This window comes from Mirounga angustirostris, unplaced genomic scaffold (genome assembly GCF_029215605.1).
Source record: "Mirounga angustirostris isolate CCGP_5_RB_7025 unplaced genomic scaffold, mMirAng1.0.hap1 SCAF_11, whole genome shotgun sequence".
In the NCBI taxonomy this organism is placed as follows: domain Eukaryota; kingdom Metazoa; phylum Chordata; class Mammalia; order Carnivora; family Phocidae; genus Mirounga; species Mirounga angustirostris.
Genome location: NW_026991719.1, coordinates 108,344,240 through 108,360,546, shown reverse-complemented (window position 1 = coordinate 108,360,546; position 16,307 = coordinate 108,344,240). Strand labels below are relative to the sequence as shown.

General features: G+C 43.0%; 1 protein-coding gene across 1 annotated transcript in view; it reads left to right on the top strand.

The window, feature by feature from the left end:
- FRMD7 (FERM domain containing 7) overlaps positions 1 to 16,307 on the top strand; it is a 39,602-nt gene that overhangs the window by 19,003 nt on the left and 4,292 nt on the right. The window contains exons 6-10 of the mRNA XM_064573623.1: positions 957 to 1,035; positions 3,693 to 3,790; positions 11,994 to 12,108; positions 12,299 to 12,446; positions 14,958 to 15,053. Of these exons, the coding sequence (XP_064429693.1) occupies positions 957 to 1,035; positions 3,693 to 3,790; positions 11,994 to 12,108; positions 12,299 to 12,446; positions 14,958 to 15,053 (536 nt within the window). The remainder of the gene's footprint in view (positions 1 to 956; positions 1,036 to 3,692; positions 3,791 to 11,993; positions 12,109 to 12,298; positions 12,447 to 14,957; positions 15,054 to 16,307) is intronic.

Genomic DNA, 16,307 nt, shown 5'->3' with positions numbered 1-16,307 from the left:
GGGGGGAGCAGCAGAGGGAGAGGGAGAAGCAGGCCCTTCGTATTCCAACCTCTCCCGACGGTGGCAAACTCCCTTCAGGCGTAGGGCTCTCCGGGAAAAGAAAAGATGTCCACCTACACCGGAATTTCAAATTAAGAAAGAAAGATTTTCTCTGTGTAAGGATGTCCTTGCGTTCTCTTTGTTCATCTACAGTTCCGATCTAACTGGAGCCCTCTGTCCTCCCTCTCGGGCTTGGCCGGTACTCAGTGCTCGGTACTCAGTGCTCGCAGCCGTCTGCGGGGCTGCCTCTTCTACCGGGCTATGAGGGCTTGCCCTTCCTAGGACAATGCTTGGCCTAGAATAGGCACTTGACAAATATTTGCTGAACGCCTGCTGCGAATGGTGCACGGATGCGTTTGCTTTTGATGCAAAGAGTTTCTTTTCTTCTTTTCAAATGCGAGTAGGAGTGAAGGCAAGTAGATGTGTTTTCTTAAAGCAGATTTTAAGCAACAAAGAAGCAGCAGTCCAGCCACTTCTAGTTCCCCTTATGAGATGCTTGATGCCAGATGATAATCACCTGCTTCTAAAGCTGGGCTCTTCTCTCAGCCAGGAATGCAGAATCCCAAGTGGCAAGTGGTATATATTTTTTAAACGGGACACTTCTTAGAGGACCCAGTAGGGCCCAGAAAGAGGCGCAGCTTTACAAAAAGAAACTCAGAGGGAGAGAGGGTAGAAGGGGGGGGCAGGAGAACTTTCCCTATTGCTTTCCACATAAAGACACAATCCAGAGATAGCACCATCTTAGAAATGTGAAAAATTGAAATTTAAAAGAAAAGTCTGAGGGAGGGAGTGATGGGAGAGGGGGGAAGAGGACAGGGGAAGTGTGTGTGTGTGTGTGTGTGTGTGCGTGCATGTAAAGACCTGTAACTGTTGTGATGGACATTTAAAAAAAACTTATGGAGATATTGTGTTTTAAGATCCTAAGGAGGTTGTTTTCAAATTTATGGTGAAATTTTTCCCAGTGGACCCGGGACATCTTCGAGAAGAGCTTACAAGGTAGAGTAACTTCCCTGTGTGTCTGCTGCATGGTGTTACTTAAGAATCATTACTCTCCATTTATCAGAGAATGGGCTTCTAGCCTTCTTTGGAAAGCTTGGCTCTCAGTCACTCTCCAGGAGATGGTGAGGAGCTGGAGAGAAGATGGGCCTGGCTGGTCCCCAAAGTGTTAATCTTCCAAAGGGTGGGGACCTCAGGGAGAAGGAAGGGTGGCATCTAGCAGGGCAGCCAGCCTGGGGTTCTGCCATTAATTGCTACAACAGTAAGAGCGCTTGCCTTCATTGCATCTGTGTTCCAACCAGAGGGCTGCTTGATGGCACAAATGTGATACCAGCTAATTTCTGTGGATATTGAAAACCGGGCGTGCGCACGTGTATGTGTGTGTGTGCATCCCATAGGTAGAGAGGGATGATGACGTATACTTATAAAAAATTTAAAAAGTAAAAAAATAAAGTTTAAAAACTGATTTAAATAAATTATTTATCATGTATAATATAAATCATTGATAATTTTATAATTCTTTAATAATTATAAATTATTCATAATTTTATATAATTTTAACAACTATTTATAATTATACATTATTCATAATTTTAGATAGGTAAAATATTTTACACTCGTAAAAATGAAAAAGTTAAAAAGTCACCAGTATAAAACATTTTAAAAAAGAGTATATTTATGCTTATACACAATGCCCTTCAAAATCAAAACGTAAACCTACTTCTCCAAAAATGCATTGTCAACCTAACACTCCTCCAAACCCGAATGTGCTTGCTAGACTCTAGAATCTTACCCTACAAGGGATATAGGCGATCATCGAGCCCAGCCCTCCTGGTTCACAGAGGAGGAAACGGTCCCGGGAGCTAGAGTGACTTGGCCGGGCCTTCCCCACCACAACAAGTCCAGTTCTTCTTTGCCCCTTTTGTACAGGGGGCCTTGTTTGCTGAAGGGTCTCTGCAGACGTCACTTTTCACAAGTCTGTCACTGGCTCGCCCCCTCTTTCCACATTTGTGAGTTGTAGGCCACTTTCCCAGATAACCTGATATCTTGGTATCTGTATCGGTTTGCACTTGCTAACCCATTTCAGTTGAGTCTCACATTATGACCAATTTTAATGGAGATAAACTCTCTCCCCCCGCCGCCAAAAAGAAGAGAATGAGAAAATCAATGCGATGATAAATGATTCATCAGCTGTTCAGAGCGAGGATTTGGTATTTGTAGCAGGCAGCTGCCCTCTTAATAGCAAGGAACGTGTCAAATGACAAGAAGTTTCCTTTCTTGCTTGCTAGGAGCAAAATGAGATTCTCTTTCCCTTTAGCACTCGAGGCCTATTATTCTCATTTACATCTATATTTGAAAGCAGGCAATGGCAAAGGTTGGACTTCCTTTATTTTTTCCTCGGTTGAAGATACTTAACCATAGTTGACTTCACAAGGTTGCCTTGTTTGGGGCCAATCCATGAGTTTCTGAGAGTGGTATGCAAATATAAATTTTCTGAGTCATTTCTAGCCCATTAGGGGAGCTCATAATTCGAAGGTTTATAATGAAGAGCGCATTTATAAATTGAATAATCACCTCCTAATTTTACTTGCTTTTTCTAATCTAGATTTTTATCCATCACCTGCAATTAATTTTGATTTACCACATTGCTTTCAAGGCTTAATTGATTTAAATAAAAAAGTCCAGATAAAACGTTATTTAGAAAGGCACATCTTATATTGGGAAATGCCCACAGTAGATACTCCATGAATGTTTGAGTGTATAAAATAAAATATTGGAACCAATTTTGGACCACGGAAGAAAGCGGTCAATGATAGAATCTTCTTTTTACACATCTTTTCAAAAGTTGATTCTCTGCTGATAAGGGCTTAAAAGTGTGGGGCAAATGCAATCGCTTTGGCAAAGCTCTGGTACCTACCTGCACTTTCTGGGTCCCTGACGAGCCTTCCGTGGGCAAAAGGGCAGCGTGGCTTCATTCCATTCAGAACATAGGAATTTCCTGCCTGCTCTGTGCCAAGTGCTGGGCCGGGCTCTGGTGATATGGAGAAGGTGGTCCGGGTGAAGCGTGGTATCACGTCCCTGATTCCTGCCACACAATCTTTTGGATAGGAGGAGGCCTCAGTTCAGTGCGTGACCTGACATCTGGCCACAGTTTCACTATCTTCGGGCAAAATGACCTTGCCAAAATCACCTAACCTCTGCCTTTCTATAATTGTAAAAGGCGGGTGATTGTTCCTGCCCCACCAACCTAAGTTGTTTTGAAAGGGAGTGCTTGATAGCATTTGGTAAACAGCGGCCCGAGCGGGCTTGGTCTTGCTGAATCTCCCTTCCTCTCGGGCTGGGTATGTATGTGGCTTTGCTAAGTGGCAGAAGCCACGAGAGGGTGATTGGCCAACTCCCTCAAACTGGCGGGAGGATTTAGCCGGGGTGATTCCTAATGGCTGTAGGGCCTGCCAAAATGCTGGAGCAGCCGAGCTGCGGTCTGGGGCTGGTTTGGGGCTGAAGCAAAGCTCATGCATTAGTGACCATCCCAAAAAGGCATCTCACTGTCTGGGGTGCCGTTTCTTTCTTGCAACATCTTGGATCTGGGAGAAAGGAAACGATTCTCTCTCGTTCCTGTTTCTTTCTCAAGAGATTTTCCCCCAACTTCTTTTCAGGTATCTTTTTACTCTTCAAATAAAGAAGGATTTGGCTCTAGGAAGGCTTCCATGCAGTGAGAACTGCACAGCGTTGATGGCATCTCACATCCTACAATGTAAGTAGCAAACGTCGGCTTCGGGACCTGTCAGGCAGATAGAGAACCGAGCAAAGGAGCGGAGCACCGCCCCCCCCCCCCCCCCCCGCCCTCCTGTGTCCATCCTGTGTTAGGACCTACGGAGGAGAGAAAGGGGCAAAAGGTGTACGGAATCCGCATGGGCCAGTAGAAAGAGGCTGGACATTAGAATCACTTAGCTTTGGATTCCAACTCCAGTCCCTGCTATGTTCTAGCTGTTGTAGGCTTGGGTGAAGTCCCCTCACTTATCTGTGCCTCAGGTTCCTAGTCTTTACAATAGTGACAAGAGTACCTTCTCACAGAGTGGTTACGTAGATTAAAAGTAAATGCCGATTTTCTTGCTATCATGGTGTAACCCCCCCCCCCCCCCCCCCCCCCCGCCTGGGGCTTGCTGTCCTGGAGCTGGGTTGGACTAATCTGTCCCAGCATGGATTTTGCCAGGCAAGCTCCACTCTCTCTCTGCTTGCCCCAGGATGCATTTCTGGTACGTGCTTTCTGCAGCACATTGTCATGTTTGATGGGATTTTTGCGTTGCTCTTTATCATGAGTCTGGAGAACAAAGCACAGAGGACAGCAGGTGAAAGAGGCTAAAAGGGAAAAAGGCCCCAGGCGTCTATTAGAGTTCCCCATTTGCTGGCAGCCAAGTAGTTGGACTAGGGCTGAATAACGAAGGCAGGGACAAGGAGACCCGGGGAACGGTGGGGGCCTGCTTGGGAGGGGGTGAAGCTGGGCAGGCCAGGCTTCTCCTGCACCCCTAAGGCCGGGGTCGAGGCAGCTGGAGATAGTATTTCGTCTCCTATGGCCGGTGGACTCTCTCTCTCTCTCCTAGAGAGGCCTTCCAAGATTAGGCTGTTCTTAACCACTTTTGCGGGATCCTAACGTCATTTTTTGGCTTGTTTCACAAGTTCAGTGTTGACCTCTGTCCCTGACCTTCCTGACAGGCCAGAGCTGGTAGACTTCTGATTTCACTGGGAACACCAGAATGAAGTGCTTGGATAGATAGAGACAGTATCTAAATCAGTGTTTACCAAGGGATGCCTGCCTGGGACAGGTGACAACAGCCCCAGGATATCAGGAATGCAGTGGACGGTGAGAGCAATAGTAATCAGGAAAGGCTTCTGGAGGGGGTGGCTTTTGTGCTGGACCTTCAAGGGGCACGTAGGAATCGGATAGGTAGTGATGGGCAGAGACGCAGCTCAGGTACAGCTCAAGCATGGGGTCTGTTTAGGAGAGGTGGCAGAAAACTACGCGTCATACTGATGGGCTTTGAATGCTTGGCCGGTGGGGGGCACAGGGTAAGGCGGATAGACAAAACAATGTTGGGGAGCCCAATTTCATTCTTAATAGCTGCGCATTATGGATTTGGGCATTCCCTAGTGGCCATTTGAGGTATAGCACAGAGGGCTTCAGTTTTTCTAGAGGATAATTTGTCAATACAAGTTCTTTCCATAGGGAAAAATCTAAAGTTTCAGTGAGTCCCACTCCTCACAGTGCATGTCACTGGATGCTAAGGCAGTGTGCAGAACATCAGCAGGAGGTTCATTCATTTGCTCATTTATTCATTCGTCCGATATTTATGTCCTAGGCACTCAAGAATCTCCACATGCTGACCTCATCTGCCTAAGTCTCTCTTACACATCCTTTTTATGAACGCTTTTAGTAACTTCTTTGTCATTCATTCAACAAAAACTTATTGAGCACCTACCACACGGCAGGTACTGTTATAGGCACGGGGAACACGGCAGTGAAGTGAACAGACACAAAGCCTTGCTCTCATGGAGCTCATATTTTGGCAGTGGAGGACCATCAAGACAATAACCGAAATAAGGAAATATATCATGTATGTTAGAAGGTGGTAAGTGCATCAGAGAAAATCACATATGGAAGGAAGATGGGGAATCCTGGGGGTGGGGACTGAATTTTTCAATAAAGTAGTCAGGGTAGGCTTCACTGTGAACGTGACAGGTGAACAAAGACTTGGAGGAGGTGAGAGGGGCAAGCCTTGCAGAAATCGGCTGGAAGGTTGTTCCAGGCAGAGAGAACATCCTGTGCAAAGGGCCTGAGGTGGGAGTGTGCCAGGAGTGTTCAAGAAACATTTAAGCAGGCTTTGTGGCTGGCTGGAGCTGGGGGGTGGGGGAGAGTCACCGTGGAGGGCCTTAGAAGCCTATTAAAGACCTAGAACATAACTCCACACAAGATGGGAAACCACTGATGAATGTTAAGCAGAGGAATGAGATGATCTGAATTAGGTTTTAATGGGAACATGTTGGCCGCCAGGGTGAAAACCTTCCAAGGGAATGGTGGAAGTGGGGAGACCAGAGAAGAGGCCATTGCAGTAGAAAGAGGTGATGGTACTCTGGGCCAGTGTGGTAACAGTGAAGATGCTCAGAACACTTGCTATCTTCTTTGACTGCTGATATTTACTCATTTGTGTTTTGTAGGTCTCCTCCTAGATTGTCATAGTCTTGCATGGAGTGAAAAACCAGCAGTCTTATGCATTCTTGTGTTTTCCTAGGGTCAACATAGGGTCAGGGTCTTGTGCTTAATAAATAGTAGGGGTGATGTGTGTGTGTGTGTGTGTGTGTGTCTAATTTTTTTTTAAGATTTTATTTTATTGGGAGAGAGAGAGAGAGAGAGAGAGAGCGAGGGAGCAAAAACAGCTCTGTTGAGGTATAATTTACTTATCATAAAATTCACCCTTTTAAAGACTACAACTAAGCAGTTTTTAGTAAATTTACAAAGTTGCACAACCATTACCACAATCCAGTTTTAGAACATTCCCATCACACTGAGAGACCTCTCGTGCCCATCTGCAGTGACTCTGTTCCCACACTCAGCCCCAGTAACCACTAATTTACTTTCTGTTTCTATAGATTTTGCCCTTTCTAGACATTTCAGTGAGAATGATAAAATATGTGGTCTTTTGCATCTATGTGGCTTTGTTTCACTCAGCATAAGATTTTTGAAATTCATGCATGTTCTAGCATGAATCGCAGCAGTTTCTTCCTTTCTTTTGCTGAGTAGTATTCTATTTTATGGACATGCCCCATATTGTTCATCTCTGTACTTGACTGTGGACATTTGGATTGTTTCCAGCTTAGCTAATATGAATAATGTTATGAACATTCATGTACAAATCTTTGTTTGGACACATTCTCATTATCTCTTGAATAGATTCCTAAGAGGGTAATTGCCTCATCTTCAGGTAAATTTATGTTGAAAATGTTAAGAAACTGCCAAACTGTTTTCCAAATTGTAACGATAAAACCAGAAACGTATCACATTTCCAATTTCTCCACATCTTCACCAATAGTTGGTATTATCTACTTTTTTTTGGTTGTGGCCATTCTAGTGGATATGAAGAGATATCCTATTACAATTATAATTCACATTTTCCTAGTGAGTAATGATGTGGAGCACCTTCTCATCTGTTTATTAACAGTCCCTATGTTTTTGTTGGCAAAATGCCTTTCAGATCTTTTGCCCATTTTAAAATGGATTGTTGTCTTCTTATTGAATTTTAAGAGATTTTTGTATATCCCTTTTTAAATTTTATTTATTTTTTAAAGTGATCTCTACGTGGGGCTCAAACTCATGACCCTGAGATCAAGAGTCGCATGCTCTTCCAACTGAGCCAGCCAGATTTTTATATATTCTGATTAAAAATCATTTATGAGATATGTAATTTGAAAAATTTTCCTCCAGCTTGGTGGCCTGACTTTCTGTTTCTTAATCCTGGCTTTTGGAGTAGAGCAGTTTTTAATTTTGGCAGAATTCCCCTTTCTCAATATGTTTTAGTGGATCGTGCTTTTGGTGTACCTAAGAACTCTGCCTAACCTAAGGGCACAAAGATTTTCTCCTGTTTTCTTCCAGAGCCTTTGCAGGTTTGCCTCTTAGATTTAGATATATGACATTTTGAGTTATTTTTTTTTTTTTGTCTGCTTGTATGATGTATGCTATGAAGTAGGGATCCGACTTCATTTTTTTTTTTTTCATGTGGTTGTCCATTTTCCCCATTTGTTGAAAAGACTATCATTTCCCCCATTGAATTGTCTTGGCATCTTTTTAAAAAAACCAATTGACCATTAATGTAAGGGTTTATTTCTGGATTCTTAACTATGTTCCATTGATCTATATGTCCTTATGTCACTATTACACTGTCTTATTTATTGTAGCTTTGTATTAAGTTTTGAAATAGGAAAGTGTATATCTTCCAACTTCATTCTTTTTCTAAATTGTTTTGGCTATTTTGCATCCTATGCGTTTCCATGTAAGTTTTAAGATCATCTATCAATTTATATTAAAAAAAAGTGGTGGGAATTGCATTGAATTTATAGATAAATTTTGGCACAATTACCAGCTTAACAATATTGAGTCTTAATAATATATAATGCATGATCCTCAAATGTCTCTCCATTTATATAGATCTGTTAAAAAATTCTCTCAGCAATGTTTTGTAATCATCAGTATACAAGCCTTATACTTCTTTTTGTTAAATTTATTCCTGAGCATTTTATTTTTTTAGATGCTATTGTAAATAGAACTTTCTTAGTTTCATTTTTGGATTGCTCACTGCTAGTGTATGCAAATGCAAGTACTTTTTGTATATTGATCTTCTATTTTGCTACCTTGATGAACTCCTATATTCTAGGAGTTTTTTGTGGATTTCCCAGGATTTTCCACACACATGACCAGGTTGACTACAAGTAAAGACAGTATTATCTCTTCCTTTTCAGTGCAAATTATTGATATTTTTTCTTGTTGATTAATTGCACTGGCTAGAGCCACCAGTACAATGGTGGATAGAAGTGACAAGAACAGACGTCCTTGTCTTGTTTCTGGTCATAGGAGAAAGCATTCAGTTTCTCACCATTTAGTATGAATATGATGTTACCTGTAGGTTTTTCATAGATAAACTTTATCAGGTTGAAGAAGTTCCCTTCTATTCCTTGTTTCTTGGATTTTTAAAACTTTTTTATTATTGTATTTTTTTTTTTTTTTGAAAGAGAGAGAGAGCAGGGGGTGGGTGAGGGGCAGAGAGAAGGAATCTTAAACAGGCTCCACGCCCAGTGTGGAGCTGGATGCAGGGTTCGACCTCATGACCCTGAAATCATGACCTGAGCTGAAATCAAAAGTCAGACACTTAACCGACTGAGCCACCCAGGCATCCCTGCATGTTTTTGTTTTTTTTTAATCATGAAATGGTGTTGGATTTTTTCCAAAGCTTTTCTGCATCATTTTGAAATGATAATGTATTTTGTTGTCCCTTATTCTACTGGAATAGTATATCACATTAATTAATCTTCACAAGTTGAACTGATCTTGCTATCCTGGGATAAATCCCACTAGGTCATGATGTGTAATCCTTTTTTTATGTTTCTGGATTCAGTTTACTAGTATTTTTGCCTCTGTATTCATGAGGTACATTGATCTGTAGTTTCCTTGTGATGACTTTGTCTGGTTTGGGTATCGGAGTAATACTGGCCTCATAGAATGAATTGGTAAATATTTCTTCTTCTATTTTCTGGAAGAGTTTGTGAAGAATTGGTCTTCATATCTTCTTTGAATATTTGATAGAATTAATCAGTGAAATCATATGGGCCTGATTGTGTTTTAATGAGATTTGTATGTTTATCAATTTTGGCAAAAAATAAATTAAAAAGCCATTGATTTGGCCTTTTTTAAAAAAGCTTGTTACATGAGGATTTTCATTATAATGTGACTTTTATTTTTTCAATAATGTGACTTTTAAAAAATATACACTACATACCTCATTTGTCATGAGCATGTCAGCGAGCATGTCATCTGTCTAAAATGTAATAAAAAATCAAGAGAAAAGAGGAAGTAAGTTTCCAGCACTCAAAATCAGTGTCCCATGTCCATGTATTTTAGTTACAGGATTTCACGGAGAATGTATTTACTCTTACAATTCATAAAATGTTAATAGTTTTGGATATCTAGGTTCTCAGTTAGCAGTCATAATTACAACCAAGTGTGGAGACCTTTTCGGGAGAAGTCAGTAACCAGGAAGTGATTCATATCAATCTGACAGAGAGGGAAAAGGCATAAAAATTATAAAGAAGACACAATAGTTCAAAAATCGAAACATTTTGAAGCCATTAACTATAGGGGCAGATATTCCTGTATACCCCAATCACCTCTGTAGGTATTGTGCTATGCCAGATGTTTATAACAGTAAACTAGAGACATCTAGAAAAGAGTAGATTATGATCAGGGATAAGCAGCCAGTGATTTGGAAAAGCCAGAATGATTTCCAGAATGATTCATTTACTGGGGACTCCAGATAGCTGGGATTTTACTTGTTTCGTACAGAGTGATGAATGGCTGTGGCTGGCTCGCGCGGTACTGGGCATTTATAGTCTCCTTTTCTGATAATGTACAGTCAGGGTGGAGTGAGATTAAGGGCCCGTATGAGTTTGCTAGGGTTGCTATAACAAAATACCAGAGATCTGAGGGCTTAAAGGGCCGAAATGTATTTTCTCACAGTTCTGGAGGCTGGAAATCCAAGCCTGAAGTGTCGCAGCTTTGGTATCTTCTGGGGCCTCTCTGCTTGGCTTGCAGATTGTTGCCCTCTGGATGCATCCTCACCTACCCTTTGCTCTGTGCACCCCTGTTCCTGGTGTCTCTCTGCAGGGGCAAATTTCCTCTTCTTATAAGGACACTAGTCAGATTGGATTAGGGCCCACCTTAGGGACTCATTTTAACTTAATCCCTTCTTTATAGGCCCTATCTCTAAATACAGTCACATTCTGAGGTATGGGGTTTAGGACTTCCACAAGAATTTGAGGCGGGCAGGGGGGGCGAGGGAGGGGCACCCAGTTCAACCCTGGGTGACTGGTGACTGGTGAGAAGAAAAAGATCAGAAACAGAGTGTGGAGGAAGGAATTAATGAAATAGTCATCTGGGTGTTTATAGCAGCAATGTCCACAATAGCCAAACTGTGGAAAGAGCCAAGATGTCCATCGACAGATGAATGGATAAAGAAGATGTGGTATATATACACAATGGAATATTATGCAACCATCAAAAGGAATGAGATCTTGCCATTTGCAACGACATGGATGGAACTGGAGGGTATTATGTTGAGCGAAATAAGTCAAACAGAGAAAGACATGTATCATATGATCTCACTGATATGAGGAATTCTTAATCGCAGGAAACAAACTGAGGGTTGCTGGAGTGGGGGGTGACTGGGTGATAGACACTGGGGAGGGTATGTGCTCTGGTAAGCGCTGTGAATTGTGCAAGACTGTTGACTCTCAGATCTGTACCTCTGAAACAAATAATGCAATATATATTAAGAAAAAAAAAAAGAAGAAGAAGAAGGTAGCAGGAGGGGAAGAATGAAGTGGGGGAAATCGGAGGGGTAGAGGAACCATGAGAGACGATGGACTCTGAAAAACAAACTGAGGGTTCTAGAGGGGAGGGGGGTGGGAGGATGGGTTAGCCTGGTGGTGGGTATTGAGGAGGGCACATTCTGCATGGAGCACTGGGTGTTATGCACAAACAATGAATCATGGAACACTACATCTAAAGCTAATGATGTAATGTATGGGGATTAACATAAGAATAAAAAAAATGTAAAAAAAAAAGAAAAAAGAAACAACCTCAAATATCGGGGACTAAAAGTAATAAAAACAAATTAATCTCTTATAAAAAAAAAAGAAATAGTCATCTGGGGGTGTCTGGTGGCTCAGTCGTTAAGCATCTGCCTTTGGCTTAGGTCATGGTCCCGGGGTCCTGGGATCGAGCCCCGCATCGGGCTCCCTGCTCGGCGGGAGGCCTGCTTCTCTCTCTCCCACTTACCTTGCTTGTGTTCTCTCTCTGGCTGTCTCTCCCTGTCAAATAAATAAAAAAAAAAAAAAAAAGAAAAGAAAAGAAATAGTCATCTGTGATCCCGGAGCCTGTAAGACATACACTGTGCCTGTGATTTACTATACTGAGACTTCAGAGCAACGCCCTGCTTCTGATCTGAAAAAGACTCAGTTCCCCCCCCCCCATATCCTAAAATATAAATTGATATAAGGCATGGCGTGGCGGGGGGGCTAGGGCCACATTGGCTGCAAAGAAAGGGCTGTTTGGGGGAGGCCAGAGGGTCTGCTGAGTGCTCCATTCCTAAACTCCTCAATGCTAATGTGAAAAATGTTATTTCTCTGTCATGCAGCAGAACTGGGAGACTTTCATGAAGAAACAGATAAGAAACATCTGGCACAAACCCGCTACTTACCGAACCAAGACTGTTTAGAGAGCAAGATCATGCACTTTCATCAGAAGCACGTGTGAGTACTTCAGCCAGCACCAGCTTCCACCAGCAGGGAACACGAAAGCTGGGGACAGACTCTTAAAAGCAAATCCTTAAGTCAGAGAAGCTTCGGGCTCAAGAATACACTGAGCTCCTCACGGAGCCCTTAGGGCGGAGGTGTCTTTCTTGCTGCATTTATTAGGCTCATAAATTATTTCCCTTTGCAGTGGCAGGAGCCCAGCTGAAGCTGACATTCTGCTACTGGATATAGCAAGGAAGCTGGATATGTACGGCATCAGGCCTCACCCCGCCAGTGACGGCGAAGGCATGCAGATCCACCTGGCTGTCGCTCACATGGGAATACTGGTGTTACGGGTAACAACTTTAAAGGCCTGCAGCTTTGGGGGTTATCTTGGCTCCAACGTGGGTGTCCGTTCCTGAGGTGACCTCGCCCCTCAGTCTTACCACCAGCCAGAAAGGGAGGGGATACTTGCGAGTATCTCCCCTCGATGTGCTTTGCTTCCCTTTGTGGCCTCTGACGGGCTGTTGTGACTCTGAGGAGCTCACACATTCGATCGGGCCAGCACGGTGGAGAGAGAAAGTCAAGAGGCCCTTTGGAACTTGTAGACCCTAAAAACGAATATGGATTTTGGCATCTAAAAGCTTCGGCTGTGACACCAAGTGCACTCACCTTGTCCAAATCCACCAGAAACAACCCGCAGGGACCAAATTAGAGCACCGAAGCAAGTCTTCTAGCAGACTCGGCTAGAAGAATCTTGGCCTTCTCATGTTTCGGGTTGTAAACTTTGCAGCACAAGAGTACACGGGTGGGCAAAAGACCCAATGGGCCACAGGCACAGCTGTTCCCCCGGGAAGGAATTTTACCCATTCCACTCTAACCGCCCCCCATCGGTCCTACTGCGTGGGAGAAAATGGGGAAGCGGAGGGGAGCAAGGCTGTCATGTTAGTTGTGAGCTCTTCCGGCGGGAGTACTTCTGTGGACAGTGTGGAATGACGTAGCCAGTCTATTTTGTCCCACCCCAAATCCAGTCAAAGAATACTTGTGTACTGAGTACTCTGTATGTGTTCAGTATTGCATTCTTCAAACAAAATCGGCTTTATTGAGATATAATTTGCATACTACACAATTCATCCGGTTTAACTGTACAATTCAGTGGGTTTGAGTATATTTACAGAGTCGGGCAGCAACTATTCCTTCATTCATCCTTCCGTCAGTACAGTTACTGTATAGCCCCCTGTGCCAGATATTAGAGCTGCAGAGGGAAACAGGAGGGATCCTGACTTCGTGGACCTTGTATTCTACAAAGTCTTTTTTTTTTTTTAAAGATCTATTTATTTATTTATTTGAGAGAGAGAGAGAGAGAACATGAGCAGGGGGAGGGGCAGAGGGAGAGGAAGAGGAAGAGAGACCCTCAAGCAGACTCCCTGCTGAGTGCAGAGCCCAACACGGGGCTCGATCCCAGCACCCTGAGATCATGACCTGAGCTGAAATCAAGAGTCGGACCCTCAACTGGCTGAGCCATCCAGGTGCCCCATGGACCTTGCATTCTAATAGGTGGAAGACGGACAATGAAACAAGCAATTTTAAACAAATGCCATGTTTTTGTGCTCGAAGAAGTATGGGGTGCTAAGGTAACACGTGTGAAAAGGGTTTAACATTTAAGCTAAGGGGATGCCTTGGCTGGCTCAGTTGGAAGAGCTTGCGACTCTCTTGATCTCGGGGTCATGAGTTCGAACCCCACGATTGGGGTAGAGATTACTAAAAATAAGTAAATGAATAAACTTAAAAAATTTTAAGCCAAGACCTGAGGAAGTTGTCCAGATCAAAGAGATAGGGTTGGCAGGTGAGGGAGGGGATTCCAGACAAAGGGCACACAGACAAAGGCCCCAAGAAAGGTAAAGGATGGCACAGTCAACAAACTAATGTTAAGCATGACCTATGGCTCCGGTCATTAAGATACAATTTATTTGGAGAGACCAGAGAAATAGTGATCAATATCAGTCAATAAGTAATCAAAAGCTAATCTATCCTATCTACCTGAAGTTGCACGACAAGTATACATAACAAACTAATAAATGTGGTTACCCATAGAGAATGGATAGATGGGTACAGAGGGACAGATATAGGAGTGATGGTGGTGGGAGCGAGACTTCTCGATGTATATATTTTTTGTATACCTTTGATTTTTGGACCATGTCAACAAACAAATATCAAGCAACCGACCAACCAACAAATGGATAGGTATAACTATATACAATATATATATATATATATACACACACACACACAAATATATATATATGTTGTACCTATATATAGGTATAACTATATATAACAGAATATTTTAGAGGGGATGCTACCAGACTGGCAAGACAGCTTGACTATGGAGAAGGCAATTCTGGGTAAGGAGAATGAGGAGCCCTCTGGGAAGGAAGGTACAGGGTTGGATGGAAGGGTGTTTTTTAGGATCAGTGGGATAGAAGGCTGGATGTTCAATACAGCTGAGGCAGGACACCCCAGCCAAACGTGTTTAGACTCGATGACACATGCAGTGAGGAGCTATGGAAGGTGTTTGAGTAAATGGGGTGGCAGTCATCCCTTCCTCCCATGATCTCCCTATCCTGGCTGGAAACCTTCCCCAGGCATACCCCTTCTTGCTTGCATTTCGGAGCAGCCTTATGTCTCCCTCGAATGTTTTCTTTGGCCACAGCTTCTACCTAGTCATACCTAGTATGATAGGATCAGTCTGTGCAAGAGGTAGGATGGTCCCATGCATGAAGTGCGTTTTCTAGCGGGTTCTCATTGTCTTCCAAACCAGCTTGTGCTGACATTCACCTTGAAATCTGCCATGCCTGTCATTACAGGGAAATACAAAGATCAATACTTTCAACTGGGCTAAAATCCGCAAGTTGAGTTTTAAGAGAAAGCATTTTCTCATCAAACTTCATGCCAACATCTTGGTAAGTAGCTTTCTAATAAATTCTTTTACTTTCTGTTCACTTGGGATTTCTTGGTTGTTTCAGCAAATGGTCTGAATGTGAGTGGTGAAAGCTGAAGGGTGATGTACTCTCTCTTTTGCCTCTACATAAATAAACCAGAGCGTTAGTCATATTTTCACTAGAGGCAAAACACCAAGAAATCCTATTGGCAGTTCAGAATGAATAAACTAATGGGAAAACGGGGTGGCTGGAATGAAAGACAAGTCTCCTTAAAAACCATTTTTTTTTTCCAGGGATCTGATAAGTCAAATGGAAGTGACCAGATCTAGGGCTATGGACATGTTTATTTGCTGTTATCTGCCCCATTTTATATTTTCATCTCCTTTCCTTAAACAAAAATAACTGAACACCGAGTACATGCCAAATAACTGAACACCTACTATTTGCCAAAGCAGGATGCGGCGGAGGTGGGGTGGGGGTGGGGGTATAGATTAGGCAAAAGCAGCTCTTATTGGTCAAGGCTGCATTGTACAGGGTACGACAAAGGTACTAGAAAGGATGTTCTTTTGTGACTCTAAAGGAAATGAAAAATGACCTACAGAAGATGCAGTAGTGTGGCCTTACACAAAAGTGTTCATTTGAGCAGTTCAGGAGACTGTCTCCAGTGTGAAGCTTGTGGAGTGTCCCAGGGCTGCATGTGGGAACCTGTAAAGGAATGAGGGAAGGGGGGCTCAGCAGAAAACAGGGCTGCATGCACGCATGCACAAATAGGGGTCATAGAGTGGGTTGGGGGGATGGGGAAAACTTGAACTTTAGGTCTGAAAGGCTAAGCTCCCCTAGAGCAGATTAGGATATGCTAAATGAGCAATACAGAGCATCGTAGAACAAGGCAGCATAGGGAGGACTAAATGTTTCTAGCTGGTATGTTAAAAAGACTCCTATACATGTAATTATCCTATAAAGCCTACCTACCATCTGTAAGGAAATCGCCTCCTCCCCCTGTTTCCTGTTGGTCATTTATAACTTCTTGTCACCTTGAAAGGATGTCCTTTGATGTTCATTTTAACCTAATTTACAACTTCATAAAAATGGTCCTGGCAGAGAAGAGGGGGTAAAGATGTGTTTGAGGTACGGGGGCTCCAGAGCGAGATTGGCTTCTCAGAGAAGGCTCTGTTTTTGAGCAGTGGCCCTGTCTGTTCCTCAGAAGGTCGCCAATCATTTGGTTTTAGTAGGTGTGAAGCCTGTAGGGAGCCAAGTGGAAAATCAGAAGCTGCA